This window comes from Poromitra crassiceps, assembly GCF_964638095.1.
Source record: "Poromitra crassiceps genome assembly, chromosome: 22".
Lineage (NCBI taxonomy): Eukaryota > Metazoa > Chordata > Actinopteri > Beryciformes > Melamphaidae > Poromitra > Poromitra crassiceps.
In genome coordinates, this window is record NC_139647.1 from 14035851 (window position 1) to 14063151 (window position 27301).

At 43.9% G+C, this 27301-nt stretch overlaps 1 protein-coding gene and 1 pseudogene across 4 annotated transcripts; one reads left to right on the forward strand and one right to left on the reverse strand.

The window, feature by feature from the left end:
- Nucleotides 1-4164: 4164 nt before the first annotated feature.
- LOC310796170 (gamma-crystallin S-1 pseudogene) lies at nt 4165-6235 on the forward strand (annotated as a pseudogene). Its single transcript has 3 exons — nt 4165-4251; nt 4981-5223; nt 5951-6235. The product of its transcript is annotated as a gamma-crystallin S-1 pseudogene (transcript).
- A 1212-nt stretch (nt 6236-7447) lies between these two features.
- On the reverse strand, nt 7448-20013 carry LOC310796302 (delta-1-pyrroline-5-carboxylate synthase). Of its 3 annotated transcripts, XM_083658464.1 has the most exons (18): nt 19887-20013; nt 18026-18143; nt 17724-17875; nt 16780-16929; nt 16108-16212; nt 15615-15773; nt 13553-13643; nt 13091-13215; nt 12830-12974; nt 12089-12162; nt 11147-11246; nt 10412-10632; nt 10076-10213; nt 9765-9960; nt 9372-9493; nt 8966-9152; nt 8780-8875; nt 7448-8229 (listed from the first exon to the last, which is right to left on the reverse strand). In XM_083658464.1, exons 2-18 carry the CDS (start codon nt 18120-18122, stop codon nt 8048-8050), a joined length of 2340 nt encoding a protein of 779 aa, XP_083514590.1. In that variant the 5' UTR covers nt 18123-18143; nt 19887-20013; the 3' UTR covers nt 7448-8047. The 3 variants fall into 3 exon arrangements, with proteins under 3 accessions (XP_083514590.1, XP_083514591.1, XP_083514592.1); XM_083658465.1 differs by lacking the exon at nt 18026-18143 and having other exon boundaries at nt 19887-19989; XM_083658466.1 differs by lacking the exons at nt 16108-16212; nt 16780-16929; nt 17724-17875; nt 18026-18143; nt 19887-20013 and adding an exon at nt 16068-16090.
- Between the last annotated feature and the right edge of the window lie 7288 nt (nt 20014-27301).

A 27301-nucleotide genomic window follows, 5' to 3' on the forward strand; every position in this document is an offset into this window, starting at 1 on the left:
AGGCATAAGGGGTGATGATTGGTTAAGGTTAGGTTAAAAGCCACTGCCACGCCCACTTAGGAGACTGATCAGCCAATGAAGTTTCATACCATTGACAGACAGCCAATCAACAAGCTGATGACCACGCCCATTTAGGGGACTTATTATGGAGTGTGGGGTAGTCTCTTAAAACAGACTGTCTTATCTACATCCGGCGGATGCAGCTATATACAGTCTGTACTTCGTTAGTCTCTTAGAACAGACGAGTTGGCTTCCGCAATTTTCAAATGCTCTCGCCATACCGTCTGTACGTTAGACCCCCAGAACATGCACAAGGAAGTAGTGAAAAAAACCTTCAGACCGGAAGGAAGTTCGACGGAATCTGACCAATCACGACACGCGTGTCCACGAAAAATATGTTCCCCCCGGAAACTTAAACCGATGCAGGTTGCTAATGCTAGCAGTGCTTTAGAATTACCATGGAAGCTACGCCGACGAAACCGGTGAAAGAAGACCCTGATAGACGTAAACGATGTATCCGCGGCTTGGAGGAACCTCGTGCAAGACGTGCACTTATTCCAGAGTTAAACGAAAGTGATGAGGTAAGTTGCTAACGTTACTGAGCTTATCGTTCGTCTTACTAATCAGCGTTAGCTAACGATAGCTACAGCAGTATACAGCTAGTTAGCTAATGTTAAATTCTGATTGGACGAATGAGCGGAAGTCCCGCCTTTCAACTTCCTCTTCCGTTTGGTGCATGATTCTCCCCCACGAAGTACAGACTGTATATAGCTGCATCCGCCGGATGTAGATAAGACAGTCTGTTTTAAGAGACTAGTACTTCGTGGTCGAGAATCATGCACCAAACGGAAGAGGAAGTTGAAAGGCGGGACTTCCGCTCATTCGTCCAATCAGAATTTAACATTAGCTAACTAGCTGTATACTGCTGTAGCTATCGTTAGCTAACGCTGATTAGTAAGACGAACGATAAGCTCAGTAACGTTAGCAACTTACCTCATCACTTTCGTTTAACTCTGGAATAAGTGCACGTCTTGCACGAGGTTCCTCCAAGCCGCGGATACATCGTTTACGTCTATCAGGGTCTTCTTTCACCGGTTTCGTCGGCGTAGCTTCCATGGTAATTCTAAAGCACTGCTAGCATTAGCAACCTGCATCGGTTTAAGTTTCCGGGGGGAACATATTTTTCGTGGACACGCGTGTCGTGATTGGTCAGATTCCGTCGAACTTCTTTCCGGTCTGAAGGTTTTTTTCACTACTTCCTTGTGCATGTTCTGGGGGTCTAACGTACAGACGGTATGGCGAGAGCATTTGAAAATTGCGGAAGCCAACTCGTCTGTTCTAAGAGACTAAGTGTGGGGTGTCTCTATCTACAGTATTAAAGGTATCTGCTTGCTACAACATATAATAGCAGTAATATAAATCATATAAACTCAAGCTGAAGTATGTTTCTTACGAGCAGGGTTTGCTTTTCCTTATATTATGATAATCACTGACTGTAGGTCATTTAGCTGTATCACAATGAAATGTAGTCTCTACTCTCAAAAAAGTTAGATTGTCAAGCTAAAACTACTTTAAAAAGTAGTTCAACTATATCACAGGATCTCACAATCTGAGTTTGGAATCTTGCATAATTGTTACACTGAGGAACGAACTGACACTGAGTAAAGTGTGTTTGATTTCGGGACTGGAGCAGTCCAATCCTCAGGCAGCCCGAGGATGTTTTAAGGAGAGGATAAGGAGCAAGTGTTGAGGTGGAATCAGGAGAATGCTAAATTTCTAGGGAAATTCATAGTATTTGATCATAGGTGATTTTAATCAAAAACTAGGCACTCGATTCCTAGGCTCGCCCTGCAGCTCTATGCAGCTTGGCCTCGCCCGCAGCTCGGCTGCTGCGTGGCATGGGACACCATCGTCATCACTGATGATGTCACAATGTCTATGACATCATCAGTGATGATGTCACAATGTCTATGACATCATCAGTGACATCACAATTGCTTGAGTGAAACCAAAAACGTGACCAAAATCACAAACCCACGTACTCCCTTTTATATAAGGAGGATAGCAGGTGATTGTCATAATGACAACCATGGCTAATGAGCTGTGGTATTGTTCCATATTGCATGGCAAAAAAAATATGAGAACACTATGAATATGTACTTTGCAATTAACTACCTAAACGATGTGACCTAAAGTAAACTACTGAAAAAGCTACTGAGATTTTAATGTATAGTTAAATTACCACCCAACTACTGCAAATTGTAATTAATCTAGTAATTGTAGATCATTTTAGTCCATGGGCCACATGCAACCCAATTTGGTGTCAAGTGTGCCAGACAAAGAAAATCAATAATCAATAATAACCTATAAATGACAAAGCCTCCACATTTTCCCATTTCTTTTAGTGTAAATACTTGCAGGTACATTTAAGAACATGTTCTCTTGTAGGGTTATCTCAGCTACCATCAAGCACATTATCAAACCTACTGTCTAACTGTGCATTACAATCAGGGGTGTAGTGGAGGGTAAATGCAAGTAAACGCAATTTACCCACCCCTTTGAAATGAGACAGATAGTTTACTCACCTATTTTCAGATTAACTGTATCAATCAATGAGGGCAAACAAGGTGGGTAAACTACTCACCTTGGAGTTTACCCACCTCTGTATTTACCACTACACCCCTGATTACAATAGATGGCAACAATTCTCTCAAGCAAAGGTAATGAAAATAGCTGATCATTTAGTGATTAATACAGATAACATGAATAGGCTACTTAATATTGAACTTGCTCCTGAAACCTGCTACCTCTTTGCCTTCACAAGTGCATCACATTGGATTGAAGGACTTCTCAGTGTAATTTTCACACTTTGCAAAGTCATCCTTTGGGCTGGATTGGACCCTTTGGGAGGCTGGATCTGGCCAGTGTCCTAAATGTCAGAAGTGGGTTTCTGATCAGAGCTGTACCAGTTCAAAGTCCCAGCAGCTGAGAAACTTATGGGTGGATAAAATGTATTGAGTGATTGTGAATGACCCGAGCTCCAGGCCTCCACTACCCAGGCTAAGAGCCCATCTCCCAGCCATACACACCCTGCACAGCCACCCCGACCTCCAGGCCTCCACTACCCAGGCTAAGAGCCCATCTCCCGGCCATACACACCCTGCACAGCCACCCCGACCTCCAGGCCTCCACTACCCAGGCTAAGAGCCCATCTCCCGGCCATCCCTTTCCACAACTACTATTGAGGTGCCCTTGCACAAGTCATTTACCCTTCGTGTTTTATTTGCGCCGTGTTGTCTTTGCTCACATTGAGATGTGAGGAAAAGACAAATTATCACAAGACAAGGAGACACACACACACACACACACACACACACACACACACACACACACACACACCTTTGTGCGTCAGCCAGAAAGGCAGCATGTCTGCTGTCTGCAGAGAGGGAGGCCAGCAACACTAACAGTATGTCTTCCCAATGAGACTAATGATCATCATAAGAAACAAAGACACACACACACACACACACACACACACACACACACACACACACACACACACACACACACACACACACACACACACACACACACACACACCTTTGTTGTGCATCAGCTAGAAAGCCAAGCCCCAAATGTGAGTATGTGACAGTGTGTCTTCTCCATGTGACCAGAGACAAATGATCAGACAGAGAGACACATCTTCGTGCGTCAGCCAGCAACAGTGTGCTAAGGGAAGCTAGCATAACTGTGCGAGACTTAGCACTGCACTGTCAGCTGCTGCCAAACAACGTACACACACACACACACACACGGCCGTGCAGTACAGAAAGCAACAGAAACACACACACACGCTCACATTACTCAAACAAACATGCACGGTCACACAGCACCCACCCACCCACCAAAGTCTCTCAGCAGCACTGCAGCATCATCCACCACCACCGCCCTGTTCTAACCTTTGACCTTGTTCTTAGCAGCGCAGCGGTTGGACGGGCTTGTTTTCCCACCCTAAACACAGAGTCTGCAACTCTTATTGTCAAAGCCTAGAAAAAAGGGTCCACCTACATTTGCATGACAACAACATGACACATGTGCCCCGAGTCATGGGGGCAGTACAACAGGTTTGTGCTGACACCATAACTCACCTTGTTCCGACCAACAATGCTCCGTGCCGTTCTCACACAGATAAAAGGCTGCGGGGACGAGGACAGGCCTGTCCTGTCGACCTCCGCTGTCATGATGGGAAAGGTAAGCAGAACCCGTCACAATTGTCCCGATCAAACAACAGACAGCCTTTCCAAGCCAGATGTATCCCTAAACGGTTGTCCATTATGATCTCCCGTTTTTTTGCAACGTCCCAGAGGCACAGTGGATGGTGATTCTCAGAGGGAATGATGGGGATTTAGACTGCAACATGCTGTTCTAACTAGAAGGGGGCACGGTGGCGCAGTGGTAAGCGCTGTCGCCTCACAGCTAGAAGGTCCTGGGTTCTTCGATTCCCACCTGGGACGCTGTGAGCGCTGAAGGAGTGCGTGCCCGTCCCGCATGTCCTCGAGTGCCCGCCGCCCGGGTGGGGTCGTCTTTCTGTGTGGAGTTTGCATGTTCTCCCCGTGCCCCCCTGGGGGTTTCCTTCATATAGGAACCCCACACCAAAACATGCAATATCCTGGTTGCTGATGTGGTGCCTCCTCTGGTCGTTCGGGGCGCCTGTTCGGAGGGAGGGGAACTCGTTGGAATAGCGTGATCCTCCCACGTGCTATGTCCTACCGGTGAAGCTTCCTCTGTCAGGTGAAAAGAAGCGGCTGGCTAACTGTTTCGGAGGAAGCATGGAGCCAGTTTCGGCTCTCCCCAGATCGGCAGAGGGTGGAGCAGCAACCAGGATAAATACATTTAAATTAGCACTAATGGGGGAGAAAAATGGGGGGGGGGGGGGGGAGAAAAAAAACATGCTGTTCTAACTGGTACCTGTCCGTACAGATCATCTTCTACGAGGGCAGGAACTTTGAGGGACGTCACTATGAGTGCAACAGTGACTGTTCCGACATGCACTCCCACTTCTCCCGCTGCAACTCCATCCGCGTAGACAGTGGCTGCTGGATGGCCTATGAGAAGCCCAACTACTCTGGCTACCAGTACATGTTGACCAAGGGGAAGTACCCCGACCATCACCGCTGGTCCGGCTTCAACGACTGCATCCGCTCGTGCCGCATGATCCCTGCTGTGAGTAGTAGTGTCCTTGGCACCTCCTAATCCAGGGGTTCCCAAACTTTTTTGGCTTGTGACCCTATTTTGACATCACAAAAATGTAGGGACCCAAGACGTTTCAAATTCCGGTAGACCATCGATAATATCACATATTCTTCTTTTTCCCCGCAGAATTCTGACTTTGATCTGAGAATTCAGACTTTTTTTCTCAAAATTCTGACAGTAACTTTGAATTCTGTCTTTAATCTCTGAATTCTGACTTTATTCTCAGAATCATGATTTCAAGTTATAATCTAAAAGATTTTCATTGAGAAAAACAAGAGTCACTCACAATGTTGATTGAGGCTATGTCCATTTGGATGAAGCCTTAGTCCAGTATGAGTATATAGTGACATTATGTGACATTACGCTGTTTGGATCTCACCTGCAATTACCACCCACCGCCATAGGTGTCACCCAAGAGAACAAAACTGAAATCTTAGAGATTATCACTTTAAAACTCAAAACAAAACAAAATCGCAAGTGACCCTAATCATCTTTGGTAATATTAAATTGTGTGTGGTTTAAAAATAATAATATATAGAAATTTCAGGCGACCCTATTTGAATTCCAGGCGACCCCAAGTTTGGTAACCACTGTCCTAATCTAATGTAAAGTGAGATAAAAAAAAAATCTAAGTTTAGACATTCTGAGTGTTTCAGTGCTGTGATACAAACACCTCTTTCCCCCCCTCTGTGATCAGTACAATGGCAACTACAGGCTGAAGATCTTTGAGAGGTCCGACTTTGGGGGCAAGATGATGGAGCTGAGTGACGACTGCCCCAACCTGCAGGACCGCTTCCACCTGCGCGACGTCTCGTCCTGTAACGTCATGGAGGGCTACTGGATCCTCCACGAGCACCCCAACTACAGAGGGCGCCAGTACTTCCTGCGCCCCGGAGAGTACACCAAGCACAGCGAATGGGGAAGCATGAGCTCCACCATCGGCTCTGTGCGCCGTATCACAGAGGTGAAGCAGTCCCAATAAATCCGCTCTCCGGGTTTTGGACAGGACAGCTAGGTCACTCTCGCAGCCTGAAGAGGTTTACACAGTTTGCCTTAACACAGGGTCGGTATCATCAGGGAATAAACAGTGTTGGGGGGTAACTCATTACAAAAGTAACATATTACATGTAATATATTACTTTTAGCAGTAACTCAGTAATATAACTTATTACTTATAGGATTTCAGTAATATTATACCAGTTACTTTGTCAAGTAACTCAAGTGACAAATTGAGTTACATTTGATTAAATCAAAGCACATATTTAAAAAAGATACAATAATTTCCTAATTAAACTGTGTTTTTATGCAAATAACCACTATAGATGACAATAACAAAGGAAAAGAATAACATTTAGAATCTTGGATTGTTTACACTGACTTCAAGGCGGTTGAAATTATTTTTCGGGATGGTCCCGGGGCAGCGATGTCATTCTGCTGCTGCTGTTGTTTTGGTAAAAGTAATGCAAAAGTAGTGTAATAAGTAACAAGTTACTCTACACAGAAATTAATATTGGAAAGTAACTTAGTACTTTCAAATGAAAGTAACTAGTAATATGTAGTATATTACATTTTGAAAGTAACTTGCCCAACACTGGGAATAAAAGATTAGACAGCTGGAGACTGGCTGCATAATGGCTTGGATTCCTGGTTAAGAGAAGCTGTGATAAGTGTTCAGAAAGTAGTCAAGATGGCTTGACTTGCATTAGTCAAACACATGTTCAACAAACAATACCTCCGAACATAGAGTTTAGTAAACTGGTTCACAATTGTAAGGTAGAATAAGTTTATAAGATACGTTACTAACAGTATGCAACTTACAAGAAGCAAAGGGTGGAAGAGAAGCAAACAAGTGCAATTTATAACTGAGGAGCCTGCGTAAATGTTCACTGTTTTAACATTTTTGGAATCATAACCAAAGCACTAATTTCATCTGTGGCATGACAAAGTATCTTGTTATCCTGTCAATGTAGCACTGTTTAAGAGTAGATCACACAGCCTGAAGGAGTTTATGTTTGATGTTTTGAGCAATTAAATGTTGTTAAATACAAATAAGAAATCAGTTAGCCTGTCTTTAATAACCAAGATTAGCATATACTAAATAAATACTACATACATTTGTAAACCAAGGACATAAGATGCTGTTTCTTTGATCTAACAAATAATTTATAACACCATGAGTAAAGAACTGTACAAGCATATTTATTCAGATTATTTGTGCAAAAAGGTGGGACAAAATAAACCTGAAGTGAGGATCTGCACACACTTAGATTACAAAAGACTAAGGGGGACTTTGTAAGTAGAAAAATAACTTAGAAAATCACAACTGAGCCAATGATTTCGGTCAATATAAAAATTGCATGAGGAGAGACGCTATTACCAACTGTCAGACTTGTGTTTGTGTCTAAGTACTGTAGGTGACTGTCACCTATACTTGATGCCATACACAGTAAGGGTATAAGGATCCTTTTTCACTTTTGCCACAATATATTTATTCTCACCAACCGTATGACACACCATCTCATTACAGTCCAAGAGACAGTCATGAAAAATATCCAGAGGATCTGAAATGTTGGACAGATTCTGTTACACAGATTTGTGCCCTGGCTTAGGAAAGTAGTAATCCTACAAATGTAATGGCTGCTCCCAATGCAAGTTCCCTGCGGCGACCAGCATGTAGATTCGTACTGGTGATGGAGCAGCAGTTCAAAGTTGAAACACTAATGACAGAAACAAACCTTTGTATAGTCTGGGTGGGTACGGCATCTCTTATGATGACTGTGTGTGGGTTGAGGACCTAGCTAATGATCCTGTGGGGGACAGGGATGTTCTCATGGAGGTATTTCATGCTGCCTTGCTCGGAGAAGTCGGCCACGGTGTGCCCTTCCCCTCGAAGCACCCATTTAGTGGTCAGGAGCCCCTCCAGACCCACCGGGCCTCTGGCGTGGATCCGTGCCGTGCTGATACCAACCTCAGCTCCTGCAAAAGAAATGCCCCAAAATGAGCTCTACCGCACTACTCTCAAGTGCCCCATCTTCAGGCTAAATCGAGCAACAACAACAACAACAACAACAACAGGAGGACCCACACACGGTTCACTTCCCACACATTTTCATGGATGAAATGTCAAAACTTTTCCACAACTTTTCAAGGATCCATAATAGAATTTCGATCTAATGTGATGTGAGGCGGTGACTGGACAAATAGGACACACCTCTTTATATTGGATTTATGTCAACAGCTACAGAAAATAAATTTGCCGTTATGTTACATTACATGGAAGTCTAACCATGGAAGATTACTGTACTGTAACAATTAATTTCATTAATACATACAACAAAATCCATGGCTTTCCCAAAACGTTCAAGGATTTCACTAATTCCATTACTTTTCCAGGCGTGGAAAATGAGATTTAGGAATTCCATACATTTTCCAGGTTTTCTATGACCGTGGGAACCCTGATGAGATGTATTCTCATAGTATTTTCACGTTGCACGAAGAAGTAACAGCATGCCTGTTCTGTACGCACCTAAGCCAAAGCGGTAGCCGTCGGCAAAGCGAGAGCTGGCGTTCCAGAACACACAGGCACTGTCCAGCTGCTGCAGGAACTGTTCGGCCGTCTCTTCTGCGGAAAACAAGATATCGAACTCAGTCAAAATATTTCTTAAAATCACCACGTGAAAATGTCGCTTGTAGTTGTGAAGGAGTTCCTAACCGTTTTCTGTAACAATGACGTCGGTGTGGGAGCTGCCGTATTTATGGATGTGGTCCACAGCATCCTGCATGCTGTCCACCACCTCGATGCAGCACTCCAGGTCTCCATACTCCGTCCTCAGAGACTTCACCTCGGATGGACTGAAGGTCAGATATGATGCAAACCTGGGGCCGGCATGGATCTTTACCTGTGAAAAGCCACCGTGCAAAGATTTTGGAAAGATAATTATAATGAAGTACTCGTACAAAATAGCTTTACTTTATTGAACTTTTGACATATAAACTACTACTACATCGTTAAAATGTCGAAATTAAAATCTTCACCAAAATGTAAAAACCACTGAAGCAGCTACTTTAAGTTTGTGCACAACACTTGATAAAGCGATAATGGAGTGTCTGTTTCTTACCTGTTCTGTTCTCAGCATATCTATGATCTGGTCAAATATAGGAGTCCTCAGCAAATCTCTGTGGATAAGGAGCGTCTCCATGGCGTTGCAGGCTGCTGGGTAGTCGCATTTGGAGTCTTTGACTGGAGTAAAATATAAAATCACACCACCCACTTAGTGAACACCAAAAACTAAAAATAGATTTACATGCTGTGAACGGTGTATATTAATTTCCATAACTCTCGGGAAACATGAAATCAACAAAATCCACATTACATTTGAGCCAAAAAACGTCCACAAAAACACAAATGCCACAAATCTGTATTGTGATCAAATAGGACAACCAAAACAAAACTAACAATCAAAATGACCCCTAAACCTCTACAGCTACATAAATGGCAGGACACCACATACCAATGACAAGAGCTTTGTCTATGCTGGCCTCGTTGTCTAAGTAGACATGACAGACGCCCTCGCTGTGGCCCAACACAGGAATACCCTTCGCTGCCCTTTGGATGTTCCGGACCAGCTCGGACGAGCCCCTTGGGATGATCAGGTCGATCATCTTGTCCAGTCTGCACAGATCCTCAACTTCTTCACGTGTGCTCACCTACACAACGCGCCAAAGTTAAGCATATCACCAAAAACATGTGATGTGGACATGCCATGGTAAACTTTTATGCAACTGACCATAATATTAGGTGATGCAGTGTTTTCATTCTTACCAGCTGAATGGCATCCTTCACCCCATGTACCTCCAGTGCTTCCTGGGTGAGTTGATGTAGAATTCTATTGGTGTTGGCAGCTTCTTTACCGCCCTTCAGTAGCAAAGCATTTCCACTGGCAATAGCCAGAGCTGACACCTGTAGCCCAAAGAGGGGGGAAAGATCACATATTACATAATACGATTGGAAATGGCAAATGCATGAAAAAAGAATCTATCGATGAAATCGTCAACTCAGGACCCAACTTTTAATACGCTCTAACGAGAGGGCTCTCACACCAGCAGCACCCAATGGCGATCAAGCCTACAGGCGGCCCATCCGTCGGCGTTGACTGACCTGTGGGAGACAGTCAGGGCGGGACTCAAAGATGACCAGCAGGACACCGATGGGGACGGTGATCTGCTCCAGCTCCAGGTTGTTGGCCACCCTGGTCCTCCTCAGCACCTGGCCCACACTGTCCCTGGAGGAGACAGCGATCTGACGCAGGCCAATGGCCAGGCTGTTCAGTTTGGATGTGGACAGACTCAGGCGGTTGAGCAAAGGCAGGGAGAGACGACCTATGAATAATAATAATAAAGAAAGAACCACTGATTGGAGCCTCCAGCGTGCGGACTTCCCTCTGTTTTATAGTTACTCTTTTGTCTTTTTAGCACCTGTACCTTTTTCTCCTGGATGTGCGCATATTTGTTTTGTTTCCAATTCATATGCCTGTCACGCATTTTGTTTTGGTCTCGGGGGCGGTCCTTAACCAATTTTGAAAAATGAGCTGTGGACCAGACGTAGATCTCTTACAGCTGGGTACTGCGAGACTAGCCTTTTACTGACAGCATGGCTGATGCACACCAGAGCTAAGAGAACAACCAGCTGATGGAGAAAACGTGATGCTCCAGGCCTCCTGAGTAAGCCTGTTTCCCGTAGCTGTAATTCACCCTCCACAACCAAGACAAATGTGATAATAATGGCATCAAAGGCCTGGGAGTAGCTGTTGTTAAGTGATATAACCACTAGCAGGGAATGGCACTCAACTCAGCAGCTTGAGTGCAGCTGTGTGTGAACTTTAAGGTGAGCTACCTGATGCGGTCGCCAACTCCATGTCTCTCTTGTTGGCGTTGAGAATCTCCTCCTTCTTCTCTGTAAGCAGGTCAGCCAGACGGCAGATGATCTCCGCTCTCTGGAGAGAAAAAAAACGTGCAAATATGATTCATGAACAGCAGAATTAAGAGCAATTAACCTAATGATTACCTTAAAGGTGATTCATGTCAAATGAATTGCAATAATGTCAACGCGCAATATGCATGGGTGGACGGCTTTGTATCAGCATATTTCATAATAGTCGGTCTCTGCTGCTTCTGATGCGTTACCTATCATTCTATTGCAATCAAGCCCAAAAACTTACTAATTAAAGCAGCTACGAGCAAGATTTTCGATTGTTATTAAACAGTCTAAATTTAATATCGATGCCTCACATCTTACCTCTAATAGTACACGAGACCAACGCAGAGTAGTCTCGCTTGAACCCCGAGTGAATCGGCCAGTGTAGTCTTGATGATTAGTCTGTCTGCGGCCGGGGCAGATCAGGAAGTGAAATGAAACGGTTTGCGGCAGCCACTTCGGCCATAACCACAAAATAACAAAATTACTTCCAAACAAACTGTGTAACGAGAGATGTTCGCGAGAGTAGCAAGCCCCTGGGTGTAGCGAGCATGGTGTTCTCCTTGTTTATGGTCTGTTGCTAGGCAGAGCGAAACGGTCGAAGGCAGGCAGCTGCCGTAAACCGTTTAGTTTCACTTCCTGGTCTATCCGGCCCGCCGGAAGACAGACACAGACTCTATAATCATCAAGAGAGCAATCTCCGATTCACACGGCTTTGATCTCAGCTACTATTATAAGTAAGATGTGATGCATCAATATTACATTCAGACAGTTTAATAACAATCGAAAATCTTGCTCGTAGCTGCTTTAAACCCAATAAAATTAGAAAATCCTCCTGATATCAGGGAGTGAGGAACTCACCTCGTCAGGATGCAGGGAGGCCAGAACTCTGCCTCCTTGCCGGGCCATCTCCGCCTGCTGCTCCACAGTGGGACCTGGTGGTGTCAATAAAAAGTTCCTTATTCCTTCTTAAAACTACTTTCTACAAATGCTACTCTATTCCTTTAAAAAGTCTTAACTGACAGACTGTGTTGCACAGTTGATTTCACTACTGTTGACCAAATGTGCTATGCAAGTCGTTTTGGATAACAGCGTCTGCTAAATGACCTAATGTAATTAGGGGGGTCTCCAAACAATTTCAGGGGAGGCTCAGTGAATGGAAGTGGAAAAAATATTCCATTAGTTATTACATTAGTTATCAAAAGGAGATCACATATAACCTAAATATGTGTGACTCCAAGTGTTAGAAACAAATAAATGCCTTCAGACAGACATTTTTATGTATTTAATTTGATGTAGTCTGAAGTCCAACAGCAACATCAGGCTTTGGCTCAATTAATGAGTGTCTATGGGATCAAATAACATAATCACGACCCCATAGGCATCTAGGAATCGAGCGAACCTAAGAAAGTAAACCGGGGGGGGGGGGGGGGGGGGGTTTGGGGGTGTCGTCCAAGCTTTGCCCGAGGGCCTAGGGGAGTGTCCGAGCCTGAAGTGTCCCGACTTTGAAAAACCCCTGAACCAATCAAATGAGTGCGTCTCAACCGCCCTCAATTCCAAAACGAGTCACATTTTCACTCTGCGTGAACTTCAGTACGCCACCTGCAGGTTTCACTTCAGAGAAGAAGGTGCCAACTTTCTTCCCCTCTACGATGTCGGTGATGACGTGGCCGGTGACCTTGGGATGGGTGCCGTTGGCGATGACCACAGACGTGCCACCCTGCAGTGCCCACAGGGCCGCTTTCACCTGATTTACAAAACACTGATTGAGTGAACTGCACCTTTATAACCATTTGACCAACTTCCTGCCCTGTTCACACACACATACAGGACGAGAATAGAGTTACTTCCTGTCATGCTGACCTTGGCTTCCATGCCACCGATGCCCACTCTGGACTTGGTGCCATATTTGATAGACTGCTGGTCTCCAGGGTAGAATATATCAATGAGCTTGGCATCATCTGTTCCTGGGGGACTGTCGTACAAGCCTGTGGCATAGAGATGAGTTTTATTTCTCTATTGAGCCTTCATTAAACAGGGTAGTGGTCGTTAATATGTTAATGGTGACATCTTTTGTTCAAGTGAACACTGACCAAGAAGGCAAGAAGTATATAAAATAGTTCCCATAAAAAAACACAACACACTGACAATATGTTTGTGAATAAAAGAAATACTGAGTGACTGTATATCAGAGCTGAAAAAAAGCAGTCTCTTTGAAGCATTCAATAAAACACAAATACATTGAATTAATATGATTGCTTACTAGTTCTAAATGTGAATGAAAAATACCTGTAAACAAATCAAATAAAGAGTGTATTTCTGTACCTTCAACATCAGACAGGGCAATTAGGAGGTCTGCTTTCATTTCAACAGACAGCCGTGCAGCCAGGCTGTCATTATCCTTGATGCTTATGACCTGAAACACAAGCGTACTTTCATTGAGCCGAGAGGATAATGACTGTACCTCACAGAGGATGACTGTACCTCACAGAGGATAATGACTGTACCTCACAGAGGATAATGACTGTACCTCAGAGGATAATGACTGTACCTCACAGAGGATAATGACTGTACCCCACAGAGGATAATGACTGTACCTCAGAGGACAATGACTGTACCTCACAGAGGATAATGACTGTACCTCAGAGGATAATGACTGTACCTCACAGAGGATAATGACTGTACCTCAGAGGATAATGACTGTACCTCACAGAGGATAATGACTGTACCTCACAGAGGATAATGACTGTACCTCACAGAGGATAATGACTGTACCTCACAGAGGATAATGACTGTACCTCATAGAGGATAATGACTGTACCTCACAGAGGATAATGACTGTACCTCACAGAGGATAATGACTGTACCTCACAGAGGATGACTGTACCTCACAGAGGATAATGACTGTACCTCACAGAGGATAATGACTGTACCTCAGAGGATAATGACTGTACCTCACAGAGGATAATGACGGTACCTCATAGAGGATAATGACTGTACCTCAGAGGATAATGACTGTACCTCAGAGAGGATAATGACTGTACCTCACAGAGGATAATGACTGTACCCCACAGAGGATAATGACTGTACCTCACAGAGGATAATGACTGTACCTCACAGAGGATAATGACTGTACCTCAGAGGATAATGACTGTACCTCAGAGGATAATGACTGTACCTCACAGAGGATAATGACTGTACCTCACAGAGGATAATGACTGTACCTCACAGAGGATAATGACTGTACCTCACAGAGGATAATGCCTGTACCTCACAGAGGATAATAACTGTCGCTCACAGAGGATAATGACTGTACCTCACAGAGGATAATGACTGTACCTCACAGAGGATAATGACTGTACCTCAGAGGATAATGACTGTACCTCACAGAGGATAATGACTGTACCTCAGAGGATAATGACTGTACCTCACAGAGGATAATGACTGTACCTGACAGTGTACAATAACAGCTGATGAACTGCAAGCATCCCATTTAAACACAACACCAATACAGTGTGCTAAAAGATCCTTCCAAAAGGAACTAACTGGCAGGTTTGTGCACAGTGAAAAGACAGGAATCAGCCAGTTATCCATGAAAACAAGAACAACATACTTTGAAATGCTAGACAATATTTAAGACAGCATAAAAGCACGTGTCCAAGAAGTGAAATGTTAGTGAGGGTGGAGAAATGAGTGACATGCTATCCACCTTATTTCTAGCTGCCATGATGCCTGATGGGTGCTTCTTCCGCTTCCGGTGTAATTTTTACACTGTTTTAACTTGACAAAAAAAACGTCTATGAGGATTTTACAGCAGAGCCATTCTGCTCTACAGCCGTGTCGTTCGGGTGCTGGGATAACGTAATGCATTGTGGGTAGTCGGCTACTGTGGCTAATGCTAACGGCTAGCGTAATAGTTACTTTACATGGCAGTAAAACGCCACTGAATGACCAAATTGATTTAACTTTTAACCATTTCGAGTAACACTCTTTCCATACGGACCCGCAGCGTTGGTTAGTTGTTTATAGCGTGACTATATTTATAACTTTTATAACGGACTCCAGCTTCCGGTTTATAATTGGGGTCTGCAGCCAAGTACAAAGGCTGCAGAAGAAGCCTGCAGCAAGCTGCAACAATGAGTCACGTTAAACCGGACCTTGTTCCCACAATTATTTTTTTACAGTGGGGCATTCAAAAATAAGGTGGATATAAAAAAAAGTGTCTGAAGAAGAGCCGACCGGCTCGAAACGTCACGCATGATCAAAAATAAAATAAAAAATACTACACGGGAGCTCCAGTGGTGTGCGGATCCATTACTTTCTCTTGACATGCTATATAAGACAACACTTGGCACTCCCACCATGCCCTTCACGCAGCAGTACCCACATTTACGCCCTGCAGATCACTGTTGGGAACAGGGGGTGGCACGACGGCGTCATTGGTGTTGATGATAGGGACGATGTTCATCCGCAGCAGTTCATGGAGCGTGCTGTTCAGGTTGCGACGCTTCGGCTCATCCACAAAATCGAGGTTGGTCACCAGGATCTACAGTATTGGACAAGGAGGAACATCCAAATGAGGATTGAACACTTTGCCTATATACCACGCTATTCTGGAGAGAGGCCAAACAACACAGGCTTAACCCATTGATACCTGATGCATCATTTGCGTGTATATTCCTCATTTGTGTGTGTATCCCTTTAAGACCGCGAACTGCGGTCTTAAAGGGATACACACACAAATGCTGCATCAGGTATCAATGGGTTAATCTCGGTTTGATATTCTGCGAAACTGCACAACTCCATAACACAGATGGATTGTTCACTGTTGAGTACTTACTTGTGCAGTGCAGGTGCTGTACTGGGTGAACAGTACTTACTTGTGCAGTGCAGGTGCTGTACTGGGTGAACATAGCTTCATACAGCGCCATCAGACCACTCTGTCCAGCAGCTGCACAAGCCCGTGCCTCCAAGACTGGAACCGCCTAGAACCCAGAGAGAATTCATCCGGAAACAAATCATAATTCAATTAATATTTGTGTTATTCTTCTGAAGGAAAAATCTAAAACGTGGCAGAAGAAAGCTCAGCAGGCCAAAAGCAAAACAATAAAGAGAAAAAGAAGCTTCTTGGCTATTAGGAGGAAGATTTACACGAAGTAAAGTAGACAAGACGCAACTCGTTTCAACCTCACTGGTCTTCGTCGGGCTATATATACAGCTATAGGCTATATACAGTACAGCTATAAGCTATATACAGCTATAAGCTATATACAGCTATAGGCTATACAGCCTGATGAAGACCAGTGAGGTTTTAACGCATTGCATTTTGTGCCCCTGTTTATATACTTCAAGATGTACATTGTTTGTTTCACTGTTTCAGTACACATGTACTTTACTTCGTGATTAAATCTTGCTCCTAATATCCAAGAAGCTCCTTTTTCTCTTTACTGTTGTTCTTCTGAAGCATTATATTAAAATGTCCATTGTTCAAAGGGGGTGTTTCTGAAATAAGTTTGAGAGCCACTGTGCTGATAAGCAGGGCCTTCATTCACCATTTCCTTGAGCTGGTTCTGTCCAGAATGCAGGGCTTGTCTGACGCTCTGAGACAGCAGGATCTCATGTCTCAGTCTCTGCTTCCCAAATGCTACAGCACCACTCGTGACAATCATCATCTCCCTGCCTTGGCTCTGCAGCATAGCCACCTGACGAGAAGATAAAAACACATCATCATCTCCCTGCCTTGGCTCTGCAGCATAGCCACCTGACGAGAAGATAAAAACACATCATCATCTCCCTGCCTTGGCTCTGCAGCATAGCCACCTGACGAGAAGATAAAAACACATCATCATCTCCCTGCCTTGGCTCTGCAGCATAGCCACCTGATGAGAAGATAAAAACACATCATCATCTCCCTGCCTTGGCTCTGCAGCATAGCCACCTGATGAGAAGATAAAAACACATCATCATCTCCCTGCCTTGGCTCTGCAGCATAGCCACCTGATGAGAAGATAAAAACACATCATCATCTCCCTGCCTTGGCTCTGCAGCATAGCCACCTGATGAGAAGATAAAAACACATCATCATCTCCCTGCCTTGGCTCTGCAGCATAGCCACCTGATGAGAAGATAAAAACACATCATCATCTCCCTGCCTTGGCTCTGCAGCATAGCCACCTGATGAGAAGATAAAAACACATCATCATCTCCCTGCCTTGGCTCTGCAGCATAGCCACCTGATGAGAAGATAAAAACACATCATCATCTCCCTGCCTTGGCTCTGCAGCATAGCCACCTGATGAGAAGATAAGACACACAACATTCAAGTCCTTCTCGCATGGCCAGGATCGCTCCTCAAACTCTTTACTGCAGGTAACTGGACTGAAGAAGCAGCGCTCAAATCACCCTTTATCATCCCACGTTATATCATCTTCATGTTTGCACAGCAATCATCAGAGTTCCTTGCTTATCTGTATGCATAACACCAATGAGACGTCACCTGTTCGACTATCGAGGCCAGTCGTCCCAGAGCTAGACCACACTCATCTCCCCGTGTCACCACAGCACTCCCCAGCTTCACCACAATGCGTTTGGCCTGCTTCAACTCACTGCGGTGGGCAAAGGACTTCCCATGGGGACGGGGAAGAGAGACTGCAGAAAATAAAAAATTACAGATTTGACTACAGATCATCAACAATTATTATTATTCGTCGTCCAGTACCAGTACACAGTTCAGGCAGGCAGACAGTGAGGGTAGGGTGCCCCCTTCAGCTATGGTATAGTAGGTGGCTGCTTGCTTACACTTGATCTGTGAAAATGGTCTGATGAGGAGTGGGCAGACATTTGATTTCCAGGTCCTGGGTGGCAGGCGGGAACACAAGGCCAGCCTTGCAAACATGGCACTGAGACCTAAGGACAGCTAAACACACCAATGCAGTTGTAAGTTATTCAAACTGATCAACAACTTTCTGCTTCACCTGAAATGATCAACAGCTTGTTGATATAATAGCTAGAATACATCCGGGTAGTGTAGCGGTAAGATTCCCTGCCTACCAACACGAGGGTCGCAGGTTCACGCCCCCGTGCTACTGCCGGCTTGGTCGGGCGTCCATACAGGCACGATTGGTTGTGTCTACTGTGGGTGGGAAGCCGGATTAAGGGCATGTGTCCTGGTCGCTGCACTAGCGCCTGCTCTGGTCGGTCGGGGCGCATGTTCGGCGCGGAAGGTAACTGGTGGGAATAGCGTGATCCTCCCACTGTGCTACGTCCTGCCGGTGAAGCTCCCCATTGTCAGGTGAAAAGAAGCGGCTGGCAACTGCGCATGTGTCAGAGGAAGCATTGTGCTAGTCTACGGGTCTCCCCAGATCGGCAGAGTGTGGAGCAGCGACTGGGGCAGCAGGGGGAAATTGGCCAAGTACAATTGGGAAGAAACTGGGGGTAAATCTGGGGGGGGGGGGGGGATAAATAATAATAGAGACAGTCCGCATGTCTGGGAACGCCCATACAGGCTCTAGGAACGCCCACAATAGACGCTGGGTTAGCTGGCTCAGCCTTGCTGGGGGCGGGGTCAGGGTGGGGTAAATTCCCCCGTTCTATCCATTCAGCAAAGTTAGAATTTAGCTGATAGCCCAGCCCAGGCAGACACGATCGGGGATTTAACCACCGCAGTAAACGCACATCTGACCAGACGTCTTGTGTTCTGCTCTAGAACCCCCAAACATGTAGTTTAGAGCCGCAGCACCGTCTTTTGGTGAGTCAGCCCATGAGATATATCGTCGGTTTTACCCCACTCGCGCGCCAGCCGTTTAACATTTTGTGGACGTTCCCAGACATGCGGACTGTCTCTATGCTTGACTAGCATCTACATCAGTGCTTAACAAAAACAGGGCACATTAGTTGGAAAGTTAATGAGCGCTATGATGTTATCAGCAGAGATGGAGACTTGGACTTGCGACTAGGACTCAAGTCAAGTCTCGTGATTTGGGACTCGTGAACAATCTTTATGTGTGCATTAACATTAAGGGAATGTCTTAATAATGTCAACTAATCATTGCTGATACACATGCTGTAAATTCCTTCGTTTTAGTTACTGTATGCACTATTCTAAGCAGACGGACCGGATGGCATGCAGCAGATCCATAAGCAGAACCCTCATCCATAAGATACTTGAGGCTTGACTTGTGTGATAAAAGACTTGAGACTTGACTTGGACTTGGCCCTCAAAAGACTTGAGACTTGCCTTGGACTCCCGCTCAATGACCTGAGACTTGACTTGGACTTCCAAAAACTCAATCAAGTGTGTTGATAAACTTGACTCAGTCAGAGTGTGCATAATGTAATTGAATGTGGCTACTACTAAAACTGTGTAAAAGTGACAGAATTCACTTAGCTAGACAGGGATGCGAACTCATGGGCAGTGAAAAGGGTGACAGATACCAGGGCAGACTCAGAAACTACTCAGAAATCATTCACTAAACCGCCCTATTTTGGGATCAAATGACTGTCACCTAAAGGTAGTCTAGCCTAAAGGTGACGTTTACATCCCGGCTAGAGCTAACGCTAACGTTAGCTAGCATTAAGGCTAGCTATTGTGGGCTAACAGTTAGCTTAGAGACATTTCGTTTCAAACATGACAGTAGACAGAACTAACTATATGTCTTACCGAGCAATATGAAAACCACGACTTCCCACCACCACCACCGTACCACTACACTTTGTGTGTGCAAAGGAGAGACACGTCGTCAGTTGGACTGGCGGTCCCTTGCCACATCCACAACCCACGTTGGTGGTTGGGGAATGTTGTGAGAGAGCATTGAGCTATCCACCAACCGTATCTGCGCAGCATTTCTGGGTACATGCGTAGTAGGAAGCTGGGCTTACGCAGAGTCGCAGACAACAACTGTCTGTACGCACGCAGAAGTAGCACTGCGTGTGTTGTACTTACCGTATGTCGATGGTGGTGTATGGGAAGAGCAGGTAGCCTATGTATTTATTTGAAGGCTGAACGCCAAAAACTAGGCTCGTTGTGGTTATTTTGGCTAGCTTTGCATAGGTTTTGACAAGAAACTCGGAAAAGTGTACTTATAAGTATACTAAGTTAATCAAATTTACAGTAGTGACTATCTATCTATCTATATCTATCAGGGAGCTCGGCTCTGTCTGTCCCACTGATGACATCATCAGTGATGTCATAAATTCACTCTCCTAGTGTGTGTGTGTGTGTGTGTGTGTGTGTGTGTGTGTGTGTGTGTGTGTGTGTGACTCACACACACACACACACACACACACACACACACACACACACACACACACACACACCCACCCACACACACACACACACACACACACACACACACACACACACACACACACACACACACACACACACACACACACACACACACACACACACACACACACACACACACACACAAGGCTATATAGTTCAATAAACATTTCACAGCAATACTACAGTACAGTGCAGCCCACCATGGTGGGAAAGGAACCATTCTTAAAGTTTGAATTATATCGAAATATATGTATTCCGAATTGTCCCAGATATTATATTTCATTGTAAAAATCTAAAGCATTCGTTGATTTGAAGCTAGACTCATGGTTGGTTGGTTCTCCATCTTCATGCACCTCCTCTCGCCCTCTGGTCCAGCTGGTTCGTGTTCACACATCAACAATCTTTATTATCACATGACATCTTATTATTTTATCCAACCTGCCTTTGACCAGACAAATAATGGGCTCGTTCTGCGATCATATTTGCAATACATTCAGGTAACGCTACATGATTTACAGAAGCACATACAACAGTTATCTTTGTTGGCAACGTTTATTGACAAAAGCATTAAAACAAGCAAATCTCAAATCTGTCAGCAGTTGGCTTGTTATTGCAATGATATCCTAGGTTGAAAATAGTTAAACTGATTATCACTCCCCCTTCCCCTAACTGCATGCCACTAATAACTTAAACTCTTGACACACATATTACATACCTGTAACTTTCTGTCTGGATGCTGCTTGAACAGGTCGCACTTGAAAATGAGATCCAGGTCTCAAGGTGATTCACCTGTATAAATAAAGGTTAAATAAATAAATAAAAACTCTGGAATATAGCAATGCATTTATCATAAAAAAAAATAGCTTCATACGTAAAATGGTGTGGTTTGTCTTAGACCTCCCGGGCCAGGCAGAACCATCATGAGGGCCGGTTGTGGCCCCCGGGCTGCATAATACCCAGGTCTGACCTACATATAGTAGTTGAAGAGCGAATCTATTGCGTTAGCTCCAGCTACCCTCCCTGGGGTGTTACCACAGACACCCAGTTCATAAATGCTGCAATAGCCTACTGAAAATGCAACGGTTTCCATGGGCCATAGGCTCAATCACAATTATGTTAACTCAGTCTGCGATAGTGACTTAACAGAGATTTATTTACATGAAAACCTTTGAAATGATCACTTTAACTTTTATTTTATTTTATTACATTCCTGTACTTGTTCTGTCAATTCCTGAGTTTACCCAAGGGGATCAATAAAGTGCTATCTTATCTTTATCTTAAGACCTGCGTATAAAATATTTTGTATAGGCTACATGTATGTCATCATGAAATTTTGACTCATGAATTTTCGATAACATCTCCCACTTAAATTAACAGAGAATTTCAAAGTGCTTTAAAAGTTTACTATTACACAGTAGTACTCCTGAGCAGAAACAGATGGACATACTACTCAATGGTCAGCCCTCCACAAGGTGCCTTCTTAATAGACCAAATCAGCGGGATGTTTACATTTACTTCCGGGTACCCCTGGGTCCACACATTATAATGGCGGTGAACGGCACAAACTGACGTGTTGAAGACAAAAACAGACAAAGAAGACAAAAATGGTTCGTCCGTGTTGTGTTGTTGTTTAATAACAACACTTTCACTAACGTTAGTGGAGACCAGACTAGCTTATTTACCTGTTGGACCAGACCAGAGTAGACTTGACGCTAAATTAAATTAACGTGGCGTCGGTAGCTCTGTCTGTAACGTTAACGAGTCTGCTCTCGCCGAGAAGAGCCTGGTGACGCGAGGTTACGAGTCTGCAAAAAAACAGCGAGTTTGACATACCCAGCGAGCACAAAACGTTTTTTCAACGTTGATTTTTAGTTGAAATCTGGGTGATATTGGGTTTGAACGTCTAAGACCTAATTTCACCCTCTTTTCAACCGGCTAAAATGCGGTTACAACGTCAACGTGTAAAAAAACACAATTTGGTTCATCATATTGTTAAAACATTTGTTGTAGCTTGGAATAGAGGCAATATTGATAGTGTGTGAATTGGCATTTGTCCATTTTATTGTGTAACTGAGAGTTGAAATCTGGTCTATACGAAAACTACATTTCAACGCATTTTATGTCACATGAAATATCATAAATATGGGACTATAGGCTATGTGGTGCCAGCAAAAAGCTTCCAGGACACAACTATGGTTAATAGTTAAGCGCAATACTATAAAATAATGAATTCAGTTCCTGCAGCAACGCGCATGCGCAAGTACTTACTAGTTAGTAGCTATACTAACCGTGACTGACTAGACTAGACCAAAGCAAGTCTGCACCGGTCTGCACCAAGTGCGGAACGGCTATGTTATTGTAACAGACTGTATACGAGGTTCTGTGTACCTCCTCAGTCTCTGGTGTTAAATGAAGTTAACCTCTGAAGCCATAGGCTACAGCCTATAGACAACACACACACACAACATAATTTTAGTCTATTAATATAATAGTCTCGTACACATCACATAAAATAACTTGTCCACCCGATCATCGACAATCATGTAGTCTACAAGTTGTGTGCGAGATAGAGTATATATGTGCCCAGCTCTCTACAGAGTATAAGAAAATATATAGCTCACCGCGTAGAGCGGACTGGCTTGAATGTGGGAAAGCGGGGTTCGAATCCCGTGTGCGCTGCTCAAATTTTAATTTAAAATCCTGGTGAAATATGGTCTAAATCTGAACGTTCAATAAACGTCTGCAAATAGTGGGTGAAAAAACTTTCACTTTCAAACCTTCCTTGCACGTTTTTTCAACGTTGACCCTAAACGTTTTTTAAACGTCTTTTCAACTGAAAAATGCTCGCTGGGTACAAACAAACGTTATTAGCTAGCTAACACTACATAAAACAAACACAGAAGAAAGGCTAGATACGTCGGACAAGCATGTTTACCAACCGTTTAACCATTTAAATTGAAAGTAGTCGGCCGAAAACAACGAGAGGGTTTGACAGCATTTATTTGACAACACACACATTTAAACCTGCCGCCTTCCCCAAGTGGTACCCGGAAGTAAATTTGTTTACATGGTGACGTCACGGTGATTTGGTCTTAAGTGATATTTTTTTTTTTTTACAATTGTTAAAATATTATGTTTTACATAATCGATCTTAAGCACAGGGCAGGGCATACAAGATGATCCCAACTTGGAAGGGGGGAGGGGGGGGGGGGCTGCTGCTCTCTCTGCCTCTCTTAAATGGTACATGGTCCCACTACTCATCTTCAACCATCACTTAGCCTCTATTGTGGCACAGAGCTTCTGTCAGCCTGGCTTGCATCGTATGTCTCGGAGGAAGGGGGGGGGGTTAAAAAAACAAAAACCTGCTGATTGGATGTTTCTGTCTCTCATTCAAGTTAAATAAAAGATAGCGGTATATGATCTTCTTATCTAAGTAGCCTACTTCAACTACAACACCATGGTATGTGTGCATGTGCCCTGCACTCTTGGATAACGTCTCATAGGCTACTCCAGTCCGGTAGGCGGCGGTAATGCACCTCTAAGATGGTTACCAACCGCCAATCAAAGAAGAAGAAGAAGAAGAAGAAGAAGACGGCGGCTGCTGTGAAGCTAACGTTAGCCGTACACACAGCATGGCCTACTTCTATCTGTGTGGACATGAGGCTGCAGTGTGTGTATGCGCAAAATGCCACGAAATGCCTTGTTATCAACTGTTATTGATAACAATGGCTAGCGAGTGGATCTGACCAGTGAACAGTGAACTTCCCAGGCTCCCAGCTCAACTTTTCTGCAAATGGAATGCTAACAAAACGGATGTGACGTCATTTAGCCATCACATCCCAGTTCTTTTGCCATAAAGGAACGCACGATCAATGGTTTAGCTGTGAAGCTAACGTTAGCTGTAAAGCTAGTGGAGCTTTGAAGGATAACGTTTGTAAAGTTCAGGAGGAAAAGTTCCTTCGACCGTGTAAAAACGAAAATGTCTAAAGTCCAGAAGCTGAGAGCTGTGGTGAGTGAAGCTGCGGCTGTTGAAGATAAACTGCTGGACGCTGTGTGGTTACACAGAGAAGCCTTGCAACCAGACCTCCAGCAGCTGTTGGTAGAAGAGGATCCCGCTGAGCAGCAGGAGTGGAGCCCCAGTCTGCACCAGGAGGACCCAGAGCCCCCAAACATGAAAGAGGAACAGGAGGAACTATGGACCAGTCAGGAGGGAGAGCAGCTTCAGGAGGACCCAGAGCTCCCACACATTAAAGAGGAACAGGAGGACCCAGAGCTCCCACACATTAAAGAGGAACAGGAGGACCCAGAGCTCCCACACATTAAAGAGGAACAGGAGGACCCAGAGCTCCCACACATTAAAGAGGAACAGGAGGACCCAGAGCTCCCACACATTAAAGAGGAACAGGAGGAGCCAGAGCACCCACACATTAAAGAGGAACAGGAGGACCCAGAGCATCCACACATTAAAGAGGATCAGGAGGAGCTCTGGACCAGTCAGGAGGCAGAGCAGCTTCAAGGGCTGGGGGAGGCTCATATCACCAAGTTCCCATTCACTCCTGTCCCTGTGAAGAGTGAATACGAGGAAGAGAAACCTCAGCCCTCACAACTTCATCAAAGCCAGTCTGCGGAGAACAGAGAGGCAGAGCCTCTAGCCAGCTGCTCAACTGAACAGATGAAAACAGAGGCTGATGAAGAGGGCTGTGGAGTATCAGAACCAGCCAGGAACTTATATCTTATATACTCATATCCAACTAGTAATTCACAACCAACTAGTGATGACAAAACTTCAGACTCTTCTGAGACTGAAGACAAAGATGAGACATGGATGGAAAATAGTGAATCCCAGTCAGGTTTATACTCACAGAAAAACAGTGAAGTTCTTAGGAAGAAACACTTCAGCTGCTCAGTTTGTGGTAAAAGATTTGGTGATGAAGCACACTTGAAGAGACACATGATAGTCCACACAGGAGATAAACAATTGAATTGCTCAGTGTGTGGTAAAGGTTTTCGTCATAAAGGAAACTTGAACAGACACATGGTAGTCCACACAGGAGATAAACAATTTAATTGCTCACTCTGTGATAAAGCTTTTGGTCAAAAAAACAAGTTGAAGAGACACATGATAGTCCACACAGGAGATAAACTATTTAAGTGCTCTCTCTGTGGTAATGGTTTTGGTCGTAAAGAAGATTTGAAGAGACACATGATAGTCCACACAGGAGATAAACAATTTAATTGTTCAGTCTGTGGTAAAGGTTTTAGTCATAAAGGAGACTTGAACAGACACATGATAGTCCACACAGGAGATAAACAATTTAATTGTTCAGTCTGTGCTAAAGGTTTTAGTTATAAAGGAGACTTGAACAGACACATGATAGTCCACACAGGAGATAAACAATTTAATTGTTCAGTCTGTGGTAAAGGTTTTGGTTATAAAGGAGACTTGAACAGACACATGATAGTCCACACAGGAGATAAACAATTTAATTGTTCAGTCTGTGGTAAAGGTATTAGTCAAAAAGGGGACTTGAAGAGACACATGAGAGTCCACACAGGAGATAAACAATTTAATTGTTCAGTCTGTGGTAAAGGTATTAGTCAAAAAGGAAACTTGAACAGACACATGATAGTCCACACAGGAGATAAACAATTTAATTGCTCACTCTGTGGTAAAGGCTTTACTCATAAAGACAGCTTGAAGAAACACATGATAGTCCAACACACGAGTTAAACAATTTAATTGCTCAGTCTGTGGTAAAGGCTTTGGTCGTGAAGGAGACTTGAAGAGACACATTTTGGGGCGGCCGTAGCTCAGGAGGTAGAGTGGGTCATCCATTAATCGCTTTGGATAAAGGAGGTTGGTGGTTTGATTCCCGCCTCCTCCAGTCTGCATGTCAAAGTGTCCTTGGGCAAGATACTGAACACCAAATTGCTGTGTGTGAATGGGTGAATGTACCTACTGATTGTAAAGTGCTATATAAATGCAGGCCATTTACTATTTTACATGAAAATCCACACAAAAGACTAAACGTTTGTCAAGTCATGGGATTTCAAAATCTTCTTTTCCAGGCCTGGAAAAGTCATGGAATTAGTAAAATCCTTGAAAGTGTAGGAATAAAAGTCATGAAATGTTGTGTGTAATGAAATTGTTACAGTAATCTTCCCATGGATAACCTTCCATGTAATGTAAAATAACTGCAAATTTATTCTCTGTAGCTGTTGACGTTAACATAGCTCACCTCTAAGTCTAATAATTATGTCTATTTTAGTACTTCTTGTATATATGTGTATGTATATATAAGTGTGTGTGTGTATATATATATATATATATATATATATATATATATATATATATAATGTTGCCTCACTACTACAGGAAACCATGTCATCTTTTGTTCTTCAGCTAGATTTTTGAATTGTGTTTCTCTTTCTGCAATTAGCTTTGGCAAGTCTAAATGAGAGGGAAGAGAGTTCCCAGTGAATAGAGACAGAACAGACAAAACACCAGGGAAAAAGCAAAAGGATAAGATTTTCTAGAAAATCATTAAAATAGAATACTGAAAATGCAAAGGTTTCCATCAATGGGCCATAAGGTCAATCACCATTGTGTTAACTCAGTCTGCGATAGTGACATAAGAGAGATTTATTCACATGAAAACCTTTGAAGTGATCACTTCCAAAAACATTTGATTTTAATAACATTCCTTGTACTTGTTCTGCCAATTGCTGAATTTACCCAAGGGGATCAATCAAGTGCTATCTTATCTTTATCTTAAGACCTGCGTATA